A 24,285-nucleotide genomic window follows, 5' to 3' on the forward strand; every position below is an offset into this window, starting at 1 on the left:
CCCTGGTTGAGGCCATTTTAACCTCCTGGAGGCCCAGAACCTCCCAGATATTATTATTTGTGGACGGTAAGGTCCTCCATGGGGCATACCAGGAGAGGCGGTCCTGTAAGTACGAGGTTCCTAGGCCATATAGGGCTTTCAAGGTTAAAACCAGCACCTTGTACTCCACTGGGAGCCAGTGTAGCTGGTACAGCACTGGATGAATGTGGTCCCATGGCAAGGACCCCGTAAGGAGCCTCGTAAGGAGTGATATAATCTTTATGGCTTTTCTTGAGTTGAGTTCTGAAGATCCTTTACTGGATTCTCTGGATATTCTGTGGAAACTAGAGGGCCAATTGAGGAGCCACCTGACAGTTTATTTGGAAGCTGAGTTCCATGTTAATCTTCAGTTCAGAATCTTCAAATTCTGAATCTTGATCTTGGGACAAATGGTTGATGTAGGGTCACTGGGCAAACCGCCCTTGCTGGTTCCCTCAGCACTGAAGGGTTCACTGCATACCCTGGTGGGCTTGATACTGGATAATAGGTTGTGCAGCAGCAGTGTGGACAGGAGTACTGAGTGGCCACAGGGAACCGGCAAGCTGCCATGTTACACCTCCCCCCCCTGCAAAAAAATGCTCCTGAGTATCATTGCTTCAAAATAATGCTACACTAGGGAGTGGTTAAAATGTAGCTGCAGGTGTGTGGTGCTGGGAAGTGATGATAATAATATTGATGATAATGATAAAATGATAAAACAAGGATGGATCCTGCCCAGGCTCTTGTATTTACCTGCTGATGAAGTACGTTGATGTGGTGAGGTTTCTGCAAGAACATGAGCAGCTGTAAACACGGGGAGAGGGGATATTTTTCTTCAGACGTGTTTACTATCCAATTTGGCGGCGGGCAGGGGAGGGAGGCAGCAGAGCCTCGTCTCAGAATAGTTGCAGCGAGCCACATTGTAGATGACAAACTGGGGCCAATCTGGAGATTACGTTGCTACCGTTGCTCTGAAAACGTGATCTGATCTGAAGAGAACTTGCATGTGGGTTCTGGGATCTGAAGGAAGTCAAGAGTGTGGTGCAAACTCTTATTCTAAACCCAGCAACAGCACTTATGTATGCAAATCACTTTGCAGCTTCAAAGCACTTTACAAGCATCAACTAATCCTCATAAAACCTTTGATACAGTGAACAAGGTATTATTATCCTCCATTTACAAATAGGAAAATGGAAACGAAGTTCTTAAATATGTTCCCTAAGGCCCAGGAGGCTGGATTAGAAAGCCTGATATTTTGGCTCTCTATCCTTTTCTTAGTTTGTACCTGCAGAGCTAAGATCCAAGACATTAGCTTCAGAAGGTATTTGGCAATTGGTGTGGCCAAAGAGAATCGTAAGACCCAGAAACCTTATTCAGAAGATGGTGGGCATATTATTGCCTGCGCTGGCCACGGGGAACTTACTTGGCCAGCTTCACTGGCTTCCAGATAATTTCTGGGTACATTTGGCAAGTTGGGACAGGCAGGGTGGTATTGCTCACCTGGATTCTCAACACAGGAGTGTCGCTACCAGTTACTTGAGGGGGTGAGGCAGTGGGGAGCTCGGTGTGGGTGTGGTTCTGGGAGCATCGCCCACAGGAATCTTGACACAGCCTCATCCCTCCTTCTCTCAGTAACCTGCAGCAATTTTCGGCATTTGAGAACCAGATGAGCAACACTGTCCGCCACTGCCTGGAAGGACCCTATTTGGCCCCAGGCTTGACTTACCTACCACTGCTTTAAAGGTTTTAAAAACAGTCCAGAAACATACTAGGTAAAGGTAAAGGGACCCCTGACCATTAGGTCCAGTTGCGGATGACTCCGGGGTTGCGGCGCTCATCTCGCTTTATTGGCCGAGGGAGCCGGCGTACAGCTTCCGGGTCATGTGGCCAGCATGACTAAGCCGCTTCTGACGAACCACGGAAACGCCGTTTACCTTTCCGCCGGAGCGGTACCAACTTATCTACTTGCACTTTGATGTGCTTTCGAACTGCTAGGTTGGCAGGAGCTGGGACCGAGCAACGGGAGCTCACCCCATCGCGGGGATTTGAACCGCCAACCTTCTGATCGGCAAGTCCTAGCCTCTGTGGTTTAACCCACAACGCCACCCGTGTCCCCAGAAACATACTACCAGCCAGCAAAACTGAATGAAGATGGTATAAGGTGATCTGATCTGCTGGTCTTTGTACAAAGCCTTGGGGGGCTAATATTATGCACCAACATCAGGCTCTTCACTACTTTGTCATAGTAATGCAACTTAGAAATGACCAGAATGTGAATGAGAGTGATGAGTTTGGATTTCTGCATGAACAGAAGCAATCCTGTGATATGTCAATTATTGATTCGACCTGTTATGTTTTAAGCTTGGGCTTTTTTCTTTTTTCTTTTTTGAGGTGGGGGGACTTGGTGCTGTTGAGCCAACTTTGGTTCACTAGCAACTAGGCTTTCTGGGTAAACCAAAGGCCCCTGGGAATTTAGCATTCTTGTGTAGTAATTGCAGGCTGCCCTGGGGATTTATAGCCCTTATTTTCATGCTAGTATTGAGGTTTCAAGGATAACCACCCATTCCTCACTAGTAACATCTTGCTGCTCGGCTGCTCACAAGTTCTCATCTCCTAACTAGTTCTGGAAAGTTCCAGCCATCTGCCCTTTGATTGGCTGGGGGACAAGTTACGTATAAACATCTTTACCTTGTATATCCCTTGCCACTTGCCAGCCTCTTGTGAGAGTAAAAGTCATTGTCTTGGTCATTTCTGCTGGCCTTTTTTTTGGCCCGATTTTCTGGAGCTGAGTTCAAAGGGCCTTCTCGGTAGTGGCACCCACCCTGTGGAACTCCCCCCCCCCCCAGCAGACGTCAAGGAAATAAACAACTACCTGACTTTTAGAAAACATCTGAAGGCAGCCCTGTTAAGGGAAGTTTTTTAATGTTTGATGTTTCATCAAGTTTTTAATATTCTGTTGGGAGCCCCCCAGAGTGGCTGGGGAGGCCTGGCCAGATGGGCAGGGCATAAGTAATTTATTATTATTATTATTATTATTATTATTATTATTATTATTCAAAGACCAGTTCATTAAGCCACTAATCTCAGGGCTGGGGGTGGGCAGAAAATGGTGGAAAATGGTATTCAGTCCTAAGCTAGTATTTTCCTTCTTATTTTATTGGGGTGTGCTTGTGCTGCGATCCAAATGTTCCGAATCCTAATTTGGCTTATTTTTAAAATATTTATCTCTGCACTAAATTACAGGATCTTGTATTGTTGCTCTTTTACTATGTTAAATATATTGTTCTCTTATGTTTTGTGTGAGTTATAGGAAAAAGTGCCTTAATTCTAATTATAGTGTTTTGGGGAGAGAGTGCTAAAGTGCCTCTCATCCACTGGAAGATCCTTGAAGTGGATTTCCCAAAACTGGACTCATATTGGTATGTTAATCTAGAACCAGGATTGTTTCCAGGATGTGAACCTGCTGTTTTGAGGGCGTAAAACACCTCCTCCACAATTGTTATATTCCAAAATATCCTTTTAATATGTGACCACAACCGCCTCATGCTTACTTAAACTTATTGACAGCCCCTAGTAATTTGTACTAGGATGTCAAAGTCATGATACAGAATGTGCAAAAGGACAAGTTTTAATCAGCCCTCGTTGCCTGTGGATTTTGCTGCATGGTATGTTCAAAATTACATCTGTTCGTGGTGGAGGTTTCTGGATTTCAGCAAAGGCTCCTAACTGCTTGTTTGCATTATACTTTTAAAGTGCTTTCAAAATTATGAAAATATGCAGGATCCTAAATAAATCCTTTCGCATCAAAGGGTACGGAGTGGTAAGGATGACTGAAAACAAAGAATTTGGCAATCTGAAGTGGCTTAGTCTCTCTCTGTGTGTGTTTTTAAGGGGCTAACAAAATCCATCAAAGCCATTAAAGCATAAACTCACAGATTTTGTAAAAAGTGAGAGTGGAATTTTGTTTATCATGGTGTGGAAGAGCCTTTAGAAACGCAGTTCAAATGAGGGTGGAACAAAAGCTTGCCCAACTGCAGTTTTTAGCAGAGTCTTATTGCAGTGAAAGGGGGCAAAAATTGCTTGCTGTGATACCAATTAGAAGAAAAAGAAGCATGACGTTGCAAATCTCCAGCATTAAAGATGTAAATCCAAAGCCCAAGGGTGCCTGAAACTCAAGCCAAAGTTGGAAGAGAGAACACATCAAGCGATAAGAAGAGGCAGGATTCAAACGCCGTGCCCTGATTATCTCCCTGGCTTTGTGCTGTTGACCATACCAGGCCAAGAGAAGCAATGTAGGCAAAAGAGGCCTTGTAGGTCTGGAGTTACAGCTTTACAGAGATTGAGAATTTTGCTTCATGACAAACTACAAAGGCTACAATAATGGCAGACCATGTAAGCAAGAGCAGATGTGAGAAGAAATAATAGGGATTTTAGCATTAGTGGAATCTAACGCATCCTTTCTCCCTCTCCCATATGATATATATACCAAAAGTTTACATCAATAGAAAAATCATAACGTATATAACTGCACATATGGTACATTACTGCACATGTGGTAGCTTCTCAGTCCCAATTCACACTTTTTTGATGTGGTAATGCGGTCACTATGCAACATCATTTTCATGTGGGGAGGCATTTGTGTGTAGTAATCTCCATATGACAAATCCGAAGTTACCACATTGGGGGCGGGGAGAAGGCTTGAAAAGTAATGTTTATCTTAGTTTTCATATGGGGAAGTTTTTTCCCTTTCTTATTTCAGATTTTGGGTTTTTGTCCCCCCCCCCCCCCATGGAGGGTACTATTTCATACAGATGTCTCTGCATTGCTGACGTTATGTGGTATAGTCACCATGGGAAGACTTTACCACATATAAAACAAAAAGAAATGGGTTTGATTTTATTTCTAACATGAAAAAGTAACCACAGGGTAACCCCCAGCCAGATTTATATTAAACCACATTTCAGTGCAGGTTTCTTTTTTTACAGTATTTTTTTTAAATGTAGCACCAGCTTAAAGCTAAAATTATGTTCTTCCACCTGATAGTGATAGGATTCCGACTATCAGATTTGACTACCTGTCCCTATTCCTAAAATGAAATAGTGGGAAATATTTCCTCCTTGTTTCTGCTTTGTGAAAATGCAGCACCAGTATCTCTGGGGCTGAGGAATGAAAGAGGGGGAGAGAAAATATGCAACTTGCCTACAGTTGGTGCCTGTGCAGTTCTCACTATATATATTAAAAAAACCAAATGTACTGATGGGGATAAGAAAAGGAGGCTAATGAAAACCTGAAATCATGCCCAAACATCCTTATAAGGATTGCTAAAGAATAATGTTATAAATTTGTGGGTGTCAGACACCCGTAATTCCTGGATTTAACAAGTGTTAGAATGTAATCATTGCTTGGAAAGTCAGGCCCTTAATAGCTGGATTCAGCTCCCTGTGTTCAGGAAATCACCTGTGAGATGGGCCATTAGCAGAGAACAAACACAGGGAGATGAGCCAGCTAGCAAATGGAGGAAGCCCCTCCCTGGGATCTAAGACTGATAGTCAGAAGGCAATGCCAGAGTTCATGTTAGGAAGAAGTTTTAGGATTTCAGTTGGCTGTGGCATGATCAAAGGGAGGAGGAGTCAGTCAGTTAAACACAGCAAGCTACTCTGTCAGTAACTTCTGTACCATGTACTCATTTCAAATGTGTTTTGGGAACCACACATTATATATTTTTATTGTTGGCATTGTCAGGAGACAATGGAGGCATATGCCTTTGAGAATGAAGTAAAAATGTAGGCAAGTTATATATTTTTATAGTATGTGTGATGAAGGTAAAAATGAAAACTGTGAAGTATGAAGCCACCCTGAGTAATCCTGAGTAACCTTGATGCATCTGGGGTTAGGGTGATTGAGTCACTATGACTCAATCTGAGCACCAGCCTCTACTCAGCGATACTCAAAGAGGCTGATGAGACATATGACACCCCTTGAGATATTTGAAGATGGCTATCACATCTCCTCTTTTCCAGGCTAAACATACCCAGCTCCTTCAAGTGCTCATCATAAGGCTTAGTTTCCAGACCCTTGATCATATTGGTTGCTCTCCTCTGCACACCTTCCAGCTTGTCAACATCTTTCCTAAATTGTGGTGCCCAGAATTGGACACAGGATTCCAGGTGTGGTCTGACTAAGACAGAATAGAGTGGTACTATTACTTCCCTTGACCTGGACACTATGCTTCTGTTGATGCAGCCTAGAATAGCATTAAAAGTACTTCTTGTAAAGGACACGCAACATCTCAGGGCTCTCCAAAACCAACAAATCCTATTTGGATATTCAAATTCCCCACACAATTAGGATTATATGCAGTGACTAGGATGGTGTGTACTTTATTGCTTTATTTATTGTTTTATTTGATGTGTTTTATTTATTGTTTATGGCTACTTTAGTAATTATGTAAATCTTTCATGTTGTAAGCTGCCTTGAGCATGGTTTTAACTATGGAAAGGTGGATACAAATAAAATGATGATGATGATCCTAAATGGCATGAAGTAGAGGAGGCTCTGTTTGTACTGCAAGTATTCAGCTGTCCAACTGATGGAGGGGGTAGAACTGGTCCACATGTCTCCATTGTCTCTCATATGATTTTAAGATTAGGAAATGAAGGAAGACAGAACATTGGTATGGGATATTCTGAAATTGTTAATGTATAGAGGGTGGAGACACTCCCTTATGCGTGTCAATAGAAGTCTTTGGCAGGAAATGTTCAAGTGCATTTTGTTCTAACTTGTTAGATCTCACTAACCAGACAAAATGGAAATGTTTGAGCTAAGGTAACCAAGGGAGCACCAAATGGAGGCAGCTGGTGTTCTCTGGGAACATAGTTGTATTGGTAGTAGCAGTAATGATAATACTGTACGAGGAGGAGGAGGAAGCAATCAGAAGAGCAGTGCTAATGAAGTCTGCAGTGCAAGAGAAAGAGCCCAGCAATCACACTATTTTGTAGGGATGCTTTTTGTTGCTAGTAGGCACAAAACTGGGATGCGGGTGGCGCTGTGGGTTAAACCACAGAGCTTAGGGATTGCCGATCAGAAGGTCGGCGGTTCGAATCCCCGTGACGGGGTGAGCTCCCGTTGCTTGGTCCCTGCTCCTGCCAACCTAGCAGTTTGAAAGCACATCAAAGTGCAAGTAGATAAATAGGTACCACTCTGGCGGGAAGGTAAACGGCGTTTCTGTGTGCTGCTCTGGTTCACCAGAAGTGGCTTCGTCATGCTGGCCACATGACCCGGAAGCTGTACGCCCGCTCCCTCAGCCATTAAAGCGAGATGAGCGCCGCAACCCCAGAGTCGTCCACAACTGGACCTAACAGTCAGGGGTCCCTTTACCTTTACCTAGGAACAAAACTGGTGATTGTTTCTAAGTTGGGCTAAAAGGGCCAATCAGCTAAGTAGTGTGGCTAACTGATTTTGTAAGTTTAATGAAATTATAGTAGGTTTAAACTTTTGTCTAAATGTGAAAGAGAATTTCTAGCCATCTCTGAAAAGCACCAGTTGTGCAAGCGCTCTCTTGAGCCACCTCACCCAGACTGGCTCACTCTGAGGAAGGAGCGTTAAGCGGGGAAAAGTGAATGAAAACACTGAGAAGAAGCAGGATATGAGAAGAAAGAGGGAGCCACTGTAGGGAACTGGAAAAAGAAGTAACATAATCAGAATGACATGCAGACTAGATTAGGTGAGCTGAAGAATTCAAGACTGAGGCAAAAGGCAGGAAGACACTGCAAGAACGTTGTAACAGTCAATGCAAGAAATGATGAGAGGATGAAAAGACAGAAAAGGGTGGATTTTATAACTAACCACATTCAAACTGCTTCAAAGTGCTCATGCCTGGACCCCAGAAGTTTTATTTATTTCATATAATGAAATAAATTTAAAGAAGTTAACAATATATATATAAAATAATTGAATTGCCCAACACTTTCGTAATGCCTGCAAATATATGCCTTTTCATCTTGCTTTTGTACAGAATAAATTTTGTTCACTTGGCTGGACGTTTAAAAGAATGTTTGACCTGGTCAAAATCAGCAACAGAGAGCCTATTAACAATGTTCTCTGGAGCACAGTCAAATATTCCAGCTCAGTTATTCTTAGCTTGTTTGATAGTAAAAATGGCAGAATTCCTAGCTGAAGAGCCAAAACTGTCACTTATCAGTACTAACGGAGGTGAATTTATAGGCTGATTAACATTTCCTGTTTATCCTTTTTTGTAGTTGCATTTCTGGGGAGAGAAATCCCACTTCTACCCCGAAGGGTGTAATATATACACATTCTCCATGCTGACCGTTAGAGGGAGGAAGCAGTCAAGGTAAGAATTGCCTTTATTGATTGTGTGTTTGTGTGTGTGTGTGTGTGTGTGGGGAGTACCTGTTGACAGCCCCCCTCAATGCCTTGAGTCTTCTTTGGTGTCTCTTTCGCACAAAAAGGTATAATTGTGAGTCTCACCCTATTGTGGTTAACCCTTTGCATTCCTCCAGTTAAAACTAAGCAATATAATGCTTAGTTCATAATAATATCTAGCATTTATGAATTGCATTTCAAGTGTTCAGAGCATTTCACATATATTATCACAACAATCCTTACAATCGTTTCATCAAGTGTGACAATTGCTGCACATGGAGAGCGCTGGATCTGAGTGGGGACATACCTGAACTAGCTAGTGGGCATATGGCTGAGGTGAGACTATCACTAGCCCCTTCACCACTGTTTGGAGAGAAAGAGGAGGGTAGCCGGTTGGGCTGGGTTGTCCTTCTCTTTAGCATCTGCTCTCGAATGACACTATGTTGGGGGGGGGGGAAGGTAACTCCATCTTTGGGCTCTGTGTTCATTTGTGCTTGGACCTCACCTGAGCAAAATGGTCTTCCTGGCTTTTTGGTATGTTTCTGTGTCTTCTTTGGCTCTGATTCGCTGGCTTTCTTCCTCAGTACTGACCCTCTAACAGCTGCCTGTTGCTCAGCCCTGACAGGATATTGACCATAATACCCCGTTGATACGTCCAGGTCCAGAGGCAGAGGAGAAAACCATGTGGGGCAGGGCCCTTATGCTCTGCTTGTGGCCTTGCTGGGAAATCTAGCTGGCCATAACTGGAAACAGGAGATTGGACTAGGTGGACCTGATTCATCAGTAGTGCTCTTCTTACGTTTTTATGGGTGAGCTGCATTTAGTCTTGCTTGGCTTATTACAAATCCTGTAGTCTATAAATCATTTTAAAATTTACAAGAGTATATGCTTAGGATTTCTTATCAGTTAAGACCTAACCGATCTGTACTATATAGTTGCATGCCACCCCAATCTCCCAGCAGTGTGAGATTTTGGGGGTTCCAAGTGCTCAATAATTTTGGAATGAGGGACAGTGGAGACTGTGGTGTCTTTATGATACATAGTTTATTTACACATACATACAAACTGAGCCTTCAATGCAGGGGCTAACAGCATTAACACCCCAAGTGGTCTTGCTTCTTCTCACAGTCTTGAGAGCCACAGCCTTGGATTCTAGCATAACCCAAGCATGACTCTCACTCTCTGGCTACTGCCTGCTTCGAGTCCAGCTCATAGCACTCTGCTCTGGATTTTGTCTTTCTCAGTACCAGCCAGGTGAGGGAGGGAGGCCCCATTTGCTCTCTGGCCCAAAGTCACTTCCTTAGGTGGTAACTGTGGCCCTCGCCTGGCTAATTCAACAGTGGGGTCCTCCATTAGATTATAACCCTTGCTGGATCCAGGACTATGGGAATTAGATGGGACTAGGGCAACACGCGGGACGTGGGTGGTGCTGTGGTTTAAACCACAGAGCCTAGGGCTTGCCGATCAGAAGGTCGGCAGTTCGAATCCCGATGACGGGGTGAGCTCCCGTTGCTCGGTCCCTGCTCCTGCCAATCTAGCAGTTCGAAAGCACGTCAAAGTGCAAGTAGATAAATAGGTACTGCTCTGGCGGGAAGGTAAACGGCGTTTCCGTGCGCTGCTCTGGTTCGCCAGTAGCAGCTTAGTCATGCTGGCCACATGACCCAGAAGCTGTATGCCGGCTCCCTCGGCCAGTAAAGCGAGATGAGCGCCACAACCCCAAAGTCGTCTGTGACTGGACCAACGGTCAGGGGTCCCTTTACCTTTACTAGGGCATCACGCAGACTAACCCCTTCCCCGCCACCGCTGCAACTCATAAGAATGTGACCCTGAGTAAGACCATACAAAGTGGATTGCTGGATCAGAGCAAAATCCACCTACTCTAGCATTCTTTGTAACCAGCAGCCACTAGATAGCCAACCAGAAACTGGGTCAGTGGTCCACCAGTGGTGGACCACAGTCTCTGTCTTCTTCATACTTGTGTTAAAAGGTACTCTTCCTCTTCAGGCTTGGGCTCACAGTCCTGTGCTTGCTGTGCTTGATACAGAATGGTCACTTAGAAACAAACCTTTTTTTTAAAAAAGCTGGGAAAGAAATAGAAGGGAGGGATTGCTTTGTCTTGAGCTGTTTGACTTATTCAGTGATCAAGTTTGAATTACCGTATTTTTTGCTCTATAAGACTCACTTTTTCCCTCCTAAAAAGTAAGGGGAAATGTGTGTGCGTCTTATGGAGCGAATGCAGGCTGTGCAGCTATCCCAGAAGCCAGAACAGCAAGAGGGATTTCTGCTTTCACTGCGCAGCGATTCCTCTTGCTGTTCTGGCTTCTGAGATTCAGGATATTTTTTTTCTTGTTTTCCTCCTCCAAAAACTAGGTGCGTCTTGTGGTCTGGTGCGTCTTATAGAACAAAAAATACGGTATTTCTTATGGTTTAGTATTGAACAGCTGCCCCAAAGCTGTAGTTGCTCTTGGCTGTGTGGGCTTCAAAATGCAAAGGCCTTCCAGCATCTTAGAAACTCTCTCAAAATTGTAATTGCTTAGGGAAAGCGATTCTCTGTTTCATAAAATGTTATGAACTGCCAAAATGAGTGAGTCAACATGATGGGGATATTACCTCTTGCCGATCACGCAGCTTTCCCTTGAAAGGGCCAGAAGTGCTAGGGTCTGATCCTGCTCCTATTACATTCATGGAATTTTTGTCATTGCCTTCCAGGGAAACACAGATTCTTTATATTTTTGTAGGTTTTAAATGGCCTGTGCATTGCATGGGTTATACTGTTACCAAGACTTACATTTGTAATAAAAGACACAATGTTTTGGATATCAGTGCTGCCATGTGTATCAAATACAGAAATAAACTCGGTCAAACTACCCACAGACGTGATGCAACACCATTAACTTAATGGGCCCCCACAAGGGACAAATCTGGCCCAGCACACATGATGTAGCTGTTCAGATAATAATACAGAACTTGAGGTGTAGCCCAAATTCACTCACAGGGAGAAACACCATTATATAGCAAAATAATGAGAAGCAAATTTGTTGGCTTGGCTAGAATAAATATGGAGAACAGCTTCCCTTCAGCATGCTCTGGGACAAACCCAAAAGCCATTATTCCCACAAGAAGGTGTGTGAAGCATACCTGGCCTTCAAAATAAGCAGACAACACAGGAGTTGCCAGGAGTCGGCAAACATAGAGTCTACCAGGAGGACGCAAAATTGTTTGTAGTGTGTATGGCAGTAGTTTTTTTTATTATAGCAAGAATAGTTGTTTAGCAAGAATGAGCAATTGTGTAGGTGCTCAGTTTATTGACCCTCATCCATTCTATCACAACATCCAATAAGCTCTCTAACTGCCTCTTCCACCGAGGTGAATGGCGAGGAAATGATATGTATGTACAGTGGTACCTCAGGTTACATACGCTTCAGGTTACATATGCTTCAGATTACAGATTCCGCTAACCCAGAAATATTACCTCGGGTTAAGAACTTTGCTTCAGGATGATAACAGAAATCGTGCTCCAGTGGCGCAGCAGCAGCAGCAGGACGCCCCATTAGCTACAGTGGTGCTTCAGGCTAAGAACAGTTTCAGGTTAAGAACGGACCTCTGGAACGAATTAAGTACTTAACCCGAGGTACCACTGTATATATCACAACTCTGAAGCAGGTTAGGAATACTGAATGTTGTCCTGGATGCCATTTCCCAAGAAACCATTCTCCTTAGAGATGAAAATATGAAGTATTTGATAACAGGTCTATTTGTATTTCCTCCTACAGGCTGCTTTTTCACAAGTCTTCAGCAGCTCTGGTTCCCTGCCAGAGTCTATCCTTTGTTATGCAGTTTCTTAAGAAGTAGAATGTGGAAGGAGCTGCTTCTGCCCAAAGGTCCTTCTAGTCTGGCATCCTGTTCTCATGGTGGCCTGTTAGACGCCTGTGCAAAGTCCACAAGAAGGACCCGAGTGCAACAGCACTCACCCCACTTGTGCTCCCCAGGTATTAGGAGGCCTTACCCCCCATAAATTTGTCTAGCCCAGGCATAAGCAAACTCCAGATGTTTTTAGCCTACAACTCCCATGATCCCTAGCTAACAGGACCAGTGGTCAGGGATGATGGGTATTGTGGTCCCAAAACATCTGTAGGGCCGAGTTTGCCTATGCCTGGTCTAGCCTTATCCTCCATGACACTTGCTTATGTCATCCTTAAATGATGGAGGCTGCTGTCCTAACCACTCATCCCTGAGAGTAGGCCTTATTGCACTCTATAGGACTTTCTTCTGAGGAGACATGGTTAGACATGAGTAGACGTGATCAAACCGTGTTTGATTGTTGGAATCACATGCAGCAAACATACCAGATAATACCGGTCCTATGGAACTGGCAGAAATGACTGGCAGAATCCGGGACCAGGGAGAAGAGTCGGTGGAAGAAGATTGGAAGAAATTTAAAGACTATTTACAGAAATATTGTAAAATTAATGAATGTTAGAATGATGTTGGATAGAAATTAAGTGGTTTTTAGCTGCAATACTATTAGGGAATATGAAAAATGGATTACTAACAGGTAAAAACTTAATGTTACAATATTTTAAGATTAATGATTAGGATAGACAAAGAGGGGAAGGATTTGCTGAACCAACAAACCGAACTGGAATACAAAAAAGGGAGGCGTGAGGAGGTCCGGGTAACAAGCTAATGAAAAATAAGTAATGGAAAGATTGAGTTGTTTTTAACTATTTTTATTTTTTATGTTTTTCTTTTTTCTATTTTTATTTTGTAATATTTTGAAAATCTTAATAAATATCTTATATATATATAAAAAAGATAATACCGGTCCTAAAGGATCTACACTGACTCCCAGAGTGTTTCTGAGCACAATTCAATGTGTTGGTGCTGACCGTTAAAGCCCTAAATGGCCTTGGTCCAGTATACCTGAAGGAGTGTCTCCACCCCCATCGTTCAGCCCAGACACTGAGGTCCAGCTCCGAGGGCCTTCTGGTAGTTACCTCACTGTGAGAAGTGAGGCTGCAGGGAACCAGGCAGAGGGCCTTCTTGGTAGTTGTACCCACCCTGTGGAATGCCCTCTCATCAGATGTCAAGGAGATAAAGAACTACAGGACTTTCTGAAGACATCTGAAGGCAGCCCTGTATCGGGAAGTTTTTAATGTTTGACGTTTTATTGTGTTTTATATGTGTTGAAAGCCACCCAGAGTGGCTGGAGCAACCCAGCCAGATGGGTGGGGTATAAATAATAAAATTATTATTATTTTATTGTGCCATTGGATCAAGCCACATGTAGCAGCCTAACTGCTCCAGTGTCCTGTGAACTAAGACAGTGCATTGCATCATTTGGTTCATATTGCCTGGCATTTTCCTACGGATCTCATTAAAATATGTTGACAACCCTTCTCTAATGCTTTTATTAGAGTTTGCCCAAATCACAAGATAGGTTGGAAACTGCTCTAGTGTTTATCATTTACTCAAACCTATAAAACCTAAGTTCCCTGGCCTTTAGAGCTCACCCATGTTCAGAATGAAAGAAATGGGCTATATAAATTAGTTGTTGTTGTTTTTTTATAAAGAAAATGTATCCTGTTATGTCAAACAGCAAACCATCTCATTGATTGTATCCAAAAGGAACCAGCTAGCTCAATTATAGGAGTTCCTAACTTGGCTGGATCAAGACCAAGCGAAGCTTCCATGCCGCAACGACACAGGGCAGAAGTGGCTCCCTCTTATTCGTACCACATGCTGTTTTCTGGATACATTTGCTTCATCTGATTGCACCTTCAGGCATAAAGATCTTAGCGCCATTTTACCTGCTGGTAGCCTTGATATTCTCATGGGGTTTGAGGCACATGAGTGGAGGTAATTTTTTCCAGTGGGATGCTTGTCAGATCCTGTCAGTTACAAATTAACTGTACTGAAGGTGCAGAAATAGAAACCCTTACCTGTTATGTTGGGTTTTTGAATCTCAGTACAGTAATTTGTACTGACCCTGCCAGCTAGGCTATGGGCAATCTGATACCATTTCTTTCTAGGGATCTGTCTTTCTTTTCCAATAATAGTGTACATGGCTGATCCACTCAGTGGCTGTTCAAAAGGTGTCAGAAAAGTAACTTGGTAGTTTAGTGTTCACCATTTTAGGTCTGCAATCAATATATCATTTGGAGCCCATGGATCACAGCAGATTGAAGGCCAGGGGTGGAGGGACACCTTCAAACAAATAATAGACAACTAATACTGCTTCAGGTTTTTGTGATTCAGAGCTAAATAGGATAATTGTGTTGCAAACTTATGCATGCTTATATGAGGAAAAAAAATCTCCAGTTTTAAACATGCATAGGATTAGGTTGTAAAGCTAACCTGCCCACAGCTTCCTGTAAGGTTTTTAGAGGTGTTAATTCATCAACACTTAAGAGGTTTGTTTCAGATTTATCGCACAATTTTATGTGTTTCCTTCTTCCCTTTGAAATGGAGTGATTCCTCCCCTCCTTGCCAGACTTGAGGTTAACCATGATTTACATTTCATTCCAAATGACTTTGCACTTGCCCTGTCAAAGGATTGTTGTCCTTGAGTCCAGGCCCATGAGTTCCCCATCAGTGTCTACTAGTATTGATGGCTATATCATCTGCAGATGTAGGATGCCTCTGAATACTAGTTGCTGGGAGGAATCACAAGTGGGAAGAGTGCTGTTGTGCTCAGGTCCTGTTTGTGGTCTTCCCATTGGAATCTGGCTGGCCACTGCAAGAACAAGATGCTGGACTAAATCAGCATTTGGTCTGATTCAGCGGCGCTCTTCTTACATTCCCTCATCTTCTTATGTGTAGTGATTTCCTCTCTCCTTTCTGCCTTGCAGTGGGTTTTATATACTACATGGTACCTCAGGTTACATACGCTTCAGGTTACATACGCTTCAGGTTACAGACTCCGCTAACCCAGAAATAGTGCTTCAGGTTAAGAACTTTGCTTCAGGATGAGAACAGAAATCGTGCTCCGGCGGCGCAGCGGCAGCAGGAGGCCCCATTAGCTAAAGTGGTGCTTCAGGTTAAGAACAGTTTCAGGTTAAGTACGGACCTCTGGAACGAATTAAGTACTTAACCCGAGGTACCACTGTAAAGGTAAAGGGACCCCTGACCGTTAGGTCCAGTCATGGATGACTGTGGGGTTGCAGCACTCATCTTGCTTTACTGGCCGAGGGAGCCGGCGTACAGCTTCCGGGTCATGTGGCCACCATGGCCAACCAGAGCAGCGCACGGAAACACCGTTTACCTTCCTGCTGAAGCGGTACCTATTTATCTACTTGCACTTGGACGTGCTTTCGAACTGCTAGATTGGCAGGAGCTGGGACCGAGCAATGGGAGCTCACCCCGTTGCAGGGATTCGAACCGCTTACCTTCTGATCGGCAAGCCCTAGGCTCTGTGGTTTAGACCACTAGTCATGGACAAATCCTCATAAGGGCAAATGACACGTCCTTCTCCCCAACACAATTGATAGATAAAGTACTTAAATATTATGAGCAGGTTATGGATACATGCAAATAACTTAAAGTGATGCTTAGGAACCTTACACCAAGTCAGCCGATTGGTGTGTCTAGCTCAATATTGTTGGCATTCATTGGCAGTGGCTCTCCATGAGATGCTGGTGACTGAATCTGGGACCTTCTGCATGCAAAAGAGATGCTCTGCCGCTAAGCTACTGCCCTTCCACAAAGGGCTTAACCATATGGTGCCTGCCACAGGTTGAAAAAGTCTTGTTGACATGAATCAGTGAAGGGGAAAAAAGACTAATGGTATTCTAGGCAGCATCAACTGAAGTCTAGTCTTCAAATCAAGGGACGTAATACTATTGTTCTATTTTGCCTTGGTAAGGCCACACCTGGAATACTGTGTCCAGTTCTGGGCGCCACATTCTAAGAAGGATGTTGATAAGTTGGAATGTGTGCAGAGGAGGGCAACAAAGATAATCAAGTGTCTGGAAACCCAGCCTTATGAGGAACGATTGAGGGAGTTGAGTATGTTTAGCTTGCAGAAGAGGAGACTGAGAGGAGACATGATAGGCATCTTCAGATATCTCAAGGGCTGTCACATGGAAGATGGAGCAAGCTTGTTTTCTTCTGTTCTTGCTGGTAGGTCCTGAACTAATGGATTCAAGCTGCAAGAAAGGAGAATTCGACTAAACACCAGGAAGAACTCTCTGAAAGTAAGAGCTGTTTGACAGCAGAAAGGACTGCCTCAGGTGGCGGTGGAGTCTCTTTCCTTTGAGGTTTTTAAGCAGAGGTTGGATGGCCATCTGTCATGGATGCTTAGCTGAGATTCCTGCATTGCAGGAGATTGGATTAGAGGATCCTTGCGGTTCCTTCCAACTCTACAATGCATTCACAAGGACATCTATAGAGATCTCCCTCAGATACAGTTTGCCTCCATGGAGAACATCTATATGTGACCAGAGAACCTGGCATAGATACATAAGCTACTCCAACATCCTGCTCTCAAATGGCCAACCTATGGGAATAACCCAAGCAGGGGTTCAAGATGTTCTGCTGAAATCAGACAGGTCACAGTGGAACCAGCTGCTTCCCAGAGTTCATTATCCATGGAGATCTCTAGTCAGTTTCATAAGTTCAGCTTTATTACCCCTCCCCTTTCCTGGACTTCTGAATTGCTGCAGAAGGAGAGTAAGCTTTCAAGCAGCTACTGCTTCGCTCTTGGCCATGTGAAGCAACTCTATCATTCAGTGCAACAAGCAGTCTGGTGTCATATAATCCAAGAACATTGGGAAATGGTAAAGCTTGAGGCTGTAGAAGCACAATTATTTCCCAGTTGTTTGGTATTACTCTTAATCAACCGAGTTGTGTCTTTTTGTGCATTCCAAGTGATGTCGATAAAAAGCCAGAACAGGATCAGATTTAAGTTCTGCACCCACATAGTAATTTATTTTGAGTGGTTATGAGTTATTAATCCCTTAAAATCTTATTCCATCTTCTACTGTGTAGAAGGGGAGGGGGAAGGGTGAAAAAGGTTGGATTACAGCACAATTCCTTGGAAATAATTTGCTTTTAAATAAGATACATATGTGTTTCTCTGTTTAGCATTCACTGCGCACGGTGGAAACACTTTCTGAAATTTGGAAACCGCAAAGGTTGCTGTACACACATGTACTACACATATACAAATACACACCAATGCAAGCAGTCGCTGGCAATATTGTATACCATACCAAATCAGTAACTGTTGTTACATATTTGAAGTTAATTTGACACCGAGGTAAACAAATCAAAGTGTGTTTACACGGGACAATTAGACCATATTCCCAGCATTGTGGTGAGGAAAGTTTTGTCACAGTTCCTGAAGTACCGACCCATAATTCCTTTCAGTTTGTTTGCAAAGTCGCCACCATAGCAACACACAGATTAAAACCACTCTAGTTACCTAAATACACATGTAATGGCAAAATCTCTCTTTGTTTGCACAGCCCAGTTGTAGAAATTGTTCGCAGCAGCCCTGGCTCATCGTTATGACTCTCATTTCTTTTTCTTTTGGTTTTGGTTTTGCTATCTTAGCAGATATATTTTAGTAACGAGGGTGCTGTTTGCAAGGCTTGAAATTCAAAACCCCACACCAAAGCCAAACCATGCGTTCTGTTCCAGATATTCTGTGTATCATTTCCATAATGCAGGAGGAAGGGGGGGGGGGGGAGAGAAGGGAGCTTTCTAGGCCTGTTGCTGCAAGTAGTTACTTGGATACTGTTTAATTTTTTGCTGTTCTTCCAGAAGTCTATCAAACTCAATGAACTATGCAGAGACATAAAGCCAAGCAAATGTGTGTGTGCTTGAAGGGATCAAGAACATGCCTGTATGAGCCATTTAAAATGAAAAAGTTAGGATGGAAAGTGTAGCTCACTCCCACTATTAGATCAGAAACCAGCTTGTCTGAAAGCACTTCCTCTTGTAACAACAAACTGCATTTAATCCCTAAATGTTTGAACACTCTGAATAACCAATGCTGGATCTTATAAAGTTGCTTCAACTGATTCTCAAGAAGCAATTGGAGAAGCAGGTCCATGCTGCTTTTACTCTTTGAAAGCAATCAAAATGGAGGCTGTGAGAGATTTTACTTTCTTGGGCTCCAGGATCACTGCAGTTGGTGACAGCAGCCACGAAATTAAAAGATGCCTGCTTCTTGGGAGAAAAGCAATGACAAACCTAGACAGCATCTTAAAAAGCAGAGACATCACTTTGCCAACATAACATAATAAACCTCCCCATTCTTAAGGAAATCAGCCCTGAGTGCTCACTGGAAGGACAGATCCTGAAGCTGAGACTCCAATATTTTGGCCAGCTCTTGAGAAGAGAAGACTCCCTAGAAAAGATCCTGATGTTGGGAAAGATGGTGGGCACAAGGAGAAGGGGACGACAGAGGACGAGATGGTTGGACAGTGTTCTCAAAGCTACCAGCATGAGTTTGACTAAACTGCAGGAGGCAGTGGAAGACAGGAGTGCCTGGCATGCTCTAGTCCATGGGGTCACGAAGAGTCAGACACGACTAAACGACTAAACAACAACAATGCTACCAACTCACCAGCCCTGGAAGTGCCCACCCTCAAATCCATTAGATCTCAAGAGCTATTGTAGTACCGTGATGAAGAGACCTGAGCTATGGACTGGGGAGCCACCATTCAAATATTTCTTCTACCATGCTGGAATCGTCTTTCTCCCTCTCTCCCTTTATATTCTGGAATTGCCTCTTCCTGTCGCTTCCTAATGAAACCCTATTGATCTTGCCTGTAATAACGTTCCAGCTTTTCAGAGATTTATATATATGAAACTTTGTACCCTGTATAGATTTCCTCCCGTTAGTGTTTAAGTGCCAATAGTATACTTGGCGAATTAATGAAATAAAAATAGCTTTGTCAATAAGCAAAAAGTTTACCACTTTCAACATTTGCTCTTTAACAGTGGCTTCTTGTAACTGTTGCCTCCACAAAATTAGTTGGTAGGATTAAAGAATATATTCCTCTTTTATCCTATGTTTGAGTACTTGATCACAGAAGCATAGTTTAATCCAAACATCAATAGCACCTCATCAATTCAGTCAGATGCAGCTGTCAAAGTGGACTTTTGGCTTGTTTAGAGCTTTGTGTTTTATCCTTTTTTTTAAAAAAAGGTCAAACAATATTTTCTTTGATTTTTGATGGTGAAATCTCTCTTAATCTTCTAAACTTGAGAAACATCTGTTAAAAGATTTAATGTGTTGCTTCTATCTTATTTTAAAAATGGAGTTTATCTTGCATATCTTGAGGGTTTCAGTGTAAACATCACCCAAATATATTCTTTAACAGCTGTAAGCCCTTCTTGGTCAGTAAGTTATTAAACGATTTAAAATGCAGAATAAGGCAAGACTTGCTGCATCTTAGCACAATATGCTGCTGTGTGCAAGTTAAGATTCTGCTCCGTTTCAAATGAATAATAACAATTTGTCTCCACGGTGTCTCATAAACTGGGGTTTAGGGACACTTTTGAGAATTAAGCTGAAAAGGGCATGACCAGAAGAGAAAAGGTACAGATTCTGACTGATTTCTGCCCCCCTCTTTCCACTTCTTTGTAGTGCTTCTGTTGAATTTCATAACTAATGCATTTGGATGAAGAGCAACTGGCAGCTAAAAATATATACTCCTAAAAATATACAGACAGCTGTCACGTCTCCTCTGAATATATTAGTCATTATCCTCATTAACCGTTGCAAAATAACAGCGGTTTTCATAATGTAGGCATTTTATATCAGGCAATTTGTTCATCATTTTTATGGGGCCTCTTCTAACCGCAGGGCTTCATCCTGCCACTCCTGTTTGCGATAATTTATTGAAGTAAAGGAATTCCTCAGCTGGAAAAGGTCTGCAAAACTCTGCCACATGTCATTTTAAAGCAGTATTATGCAAGCCAATTACTGATGTGCTCCTAATCTAACCAATGCAAAGCTTGTCCAACAATTTCTGTCAATTTCCATTTCACTGATACTTCACTGAAAAGTGAATCTAAAAGCAGGTTTAGTATTAAAAATGCTGTGGAGACAGCTTTGAAAAGGAGACCTTTTTTGGTAATGCGATCCGCAGGTGTGGGCTTCCCAATCTTGACTAGGCCCAGAGTGAGGGGAAAACAGTTAAAGCCCTCCTCTAAACTGCTATCGGGGTTCTGATCTGGATCAGACCCCACATGCTGGCGATTTTCAAGGCCCTCCAGCTCATTTGCTCCAGAAATGTTTATTTTTGCAGAAGTGTGTGTGTGTGTGTGTGTGTGTGTGTGTAAATGTTAAGTTATTTAAACAAAGCATTGTGAAACAAAATGACAGTGGAAGGGGCAGGAAATTGGAGAGAGAGAGAAAAAAAATGGGTACTATAATCTGGTTTAAAGAAAGGCAGGTGGTGGGGCTCATGGAAGATGCTTCCCCCATTTTTCTAAAATCACTACATCAATATTGCATTATCTAAACCAGCGATGGAGAACCTCTGGGACCCTCCAGATGTTGCTGGACTCCAGCTTTCGCCATCCCTTCCTCAGTGGCGTAGGAAGTGGGGTGGAGGGGGTGGGTCACCCCGGGTGCCACTCTGGAAGGGGTGACAAGATGGCCCCTGCCTCCCCCCAGCTGTAGAGCGGCCGAGGGCGCTCGCAGTCCGTATGGTCACCGTGTGAGAACGGCAGCCGTACAGGCTGTGCATGTGTGGCACGCCATATGGAATGCGCATGCACGGGATGCCGCACATGCGCAGACCGTACAGGCTGCGCTGCCCCAGGGGCTGGAGAGGGCTCCTCCACCACTGGCCTTTCTATTGGACATGTTGGCTGGAGCTGTTGGGAATTGGAGTCCAGCAATTGGAGGGAGGAGGCAGAAAGGAAGTTAGTGAGCGCAAGAACGAAGGCAGGAAGGCAGGCAGAACAAGAGAAGAGGAGGAGGAGGGGAGGAACAGAGCAGACCTGACCCTGATGGCCACGGAGGAAGTCACTGGTGGAGCACAGAAGATAACGAAAAGCAAACTTTTTGAGTTTCTTGTCTAGATAGTCTCTCTTGGCTGTGGAGGTGCTCCTTGCCAAGGGCACAAAGGATGGGGGGGCACTCTTTGCCAAGGGCACGAGGGATCCTAGGTATGCCTCTGTCCACCCTACTGCAAAATCTGCTCTGGAGGATTGGACGACCCCCTAGAGCAGATGTCAAGGCTACGTGGGGGAGGAAGGGAACGTAGCATTGTGTTGTATGAACGGAAGACTGCTTGCACACGATACCCGATATCACCACAGTGCATGCACAACACTTTCAGCATGTACCACTAAATAAAATGGCAAATATTGCTATTGCCCCATGTCCTGCTCCTTGAGATAGGAACATGAGTCAGGGCTGTTACTATTGACATCCTGTTTTCCCTTCATTATAATAAGGAAGAACATGTTGTGCCACAATCACCAAGGCAGTGATGGCTTGATCAGTGAACCGCTGGAAAGTCCGCAATGCTGCTATTCATAGGGAAGCAAGTGCTGCAGGAAAAGACTGTGGGCCTGCCAGACGTTTTCCCCACTTCCTTCTCTTTCTGACGAGGTTTTCAATTAGTAGCCTGTAGTGGCCCAGACTGTGGTCCTCTTTCCATGCAATGTGCACAACTTAATTCTCCCAAGGGGATGAGACTGTGAAGGAAAGGACTTTTTAAGAGACATTTAGGCTAGGAATGATGTATGATGGAAGTGATTTATGTCGGAGATGTGGTTTACAGGGACTGCTGTGTAATATTTTATCTATAATGGCTCTCTGTGTATGTACAGTGTATGTATGGTGCTTGGGCCTCACTGACCCATTCGGATGGGGATCAGAGTTATTAAGGGCACTTCTACAACAGAGGAAAACCCAAATTCCGTGTGCACAGCCAGGTTATATAGAAGCAGTCTATCTTGTTGCACGTCACAGCAAGCAAATTTCCTTCTTGCCTATGCATTTTGATTATTTGGAAGCACGGGAGAAACCAGCAGTCTGGAAAGGATGGAAAGAAATGAGAGACTGTGGGTGCATTCAAATGTGGGGATTGTCGTTAATTTTCCTGATAATAATAGTAGCGCTTCAACCCCAGATTCTTTTTTTTTTTTTTGCAAGTAAATTTTTATTCAGAATTTGTACAAGAAAAAAGAAAAAAGAACTAACAAATACAAAAATAAACATTTTAACATAAATTATTCATCCTATTTTCATACTATACAAAAAGAAAGCATACAATCATACAAAAAATAATAATATAAACATTAGGCTCTCCTTAGCCTTTGACTTCCCTTCACCCTTTTGGTAAGTATCAAATAAATCCCAGGTTGCGTAATTAGTTTATTAAAGTTTATAGTTATTAGCTGATAAAGTTTTTCTAATACCGCCAGTTCCTCCTATATATCCGTTCCAATATATTTCCAAAATTTACTCCAATTTTTTTGAAATTTCTGGTCGTCTTGGTCTCGTATTCTGCCTGTTAATCTATCTAGCTCGGCATAGTTGATCATTTTGACCTGCCAGTCACTTATGTTAGGTATAGTTTCTGTTTTCCAGTTTTGTGCCAGCATAATTCTTGCGGCTGTGGTGGCATAGAGAAATATTTTTTTATCTTCATTTTTTATTTCCTTACCCATAATTCCCAGCAAAAAGGCCTCCGATCTTTTGGGAAAAGTATATTTAAAGACTTTTTTAAGTTCATTATAAATTGCTTCCCAAAAAACCTTCACCTTGTTGCATTGCCACCACATATGGTAGAGGTCTCCCTCCACTTCACCACATTTCCAGCATGTCTTATTTTCTGATCTATAGATTTTAGCCAATTTTGCCGGCGTAAGATACCATCTATAGAGCATTTTCCAAACATTTTCTCTCAAACTCGTACAGGCCGTAAATTTAATATCTCTATTCCACAATTTCAACCACTTTTCAAACTCGATGTTATAGCCGAAGTCAATTGCCCATTTAATCATTGCCTCTTTGACTTCCTCGTCTTTTGTATGCCATTCCAGTAATATGTCATATAATTTAGACAATGTTTTGTTTTTGCCTTCTATTATTTCTATATTGAATTTTGATTTCTTGTCCTCAAAGCCCATTTTTCTTTTATCTTGCTTTAACATATCATTCACCTGATGATATTGTAGCCAACCGGTGAATTGATCCTTTATTTCCTCATACGGTTTAAGTTTAAGCCCTTGTTCTGATTTTCTTACCAAATCTTCGTAAGTGGCTGTCTTCCCTTCCATGTTGGTTTTTTTTATTGTTAAGACCTCTACTGGTGAGATCCACCATGGTGTTTTTCTTTCGAGAAGGTTCTTATTTCTTTCCCAGACCTGATATATTGGTCCCCTGAAAATATGATTTAAGAAAGCCCTGTGGACTTTCACCTTTTCGTACCAGAGATATGCGTGCCACCCATACCGATTATTGAAACCTTCTAAATCCAGTAGGTCTCTGTTCTCCAATTTTATCCAATCTTTTAGCCAAAGTAGGCACGCTGCTTCATAATATAAGCTCAAATCTGGGAGAGCAAAACCTCCTCTTTCCTTTTTATCAGTTAATATTTTCATTTTAATCCTTGGTCTTTTCCCCTGCCAGATGAATTTCATCAGGGTTCTCTGCCATTCTTTACATTGTTTTAAGCCTTTAATAACTGGAAGAGTTTGAAATAAAAACAACATCCTCGGCAAAACATTCATTTTAACCACTGCTATCCTCCCTAAAAAGGAAAATTTCATCCTCCCCCATATTTCCAGATCTTTCTTTATTTTTTTCCATGTAACTTCATAATTATCTTTGTATAGGTTTATGTTTTTTGCCGTGATCCACACTCCCAAATATTTCACTTTTTTCACCACCATGATTTCCACTTT

General features: G+C 42.8%; 1 protein-coding gene across 1 annotated transcript in view; it reads left to right on the top strand.

The window, feature by feature from the left end:
- The window catches only part of LOC308473637 (uncharacterized protein), a 178,742-nt gene that overhangs the window by 16,750 nt on the left and 137,707 nt on the right, over positions 1-24,285 (top strand). The window contains exon 2 of the mRNA XM_080999441.1: positions 8,277-8,371. Within this exon, the coding sequence (XP_080855567.1) occupies positions 8,340-8,371 (32 nt within the window). The 5' untranslated portion in view covers positions 8,277-8,339. The remainder of the gene's footprint in view (positions 1-8,276; positions 8,372-24,285) is intronic.

The sequence above is a fragment of the Podarcis pityusensis genome, assembly GCF_964106645.2.
Source record: "Podarcis pityusensis genome assembly, chromosome: 3".
Lineage (NCBI taxonomy): Eukaryota > Metazoa > Chordata > Lepidosauria > Squamata > Lacertidae > Podarcis > Podarcis pityusensis.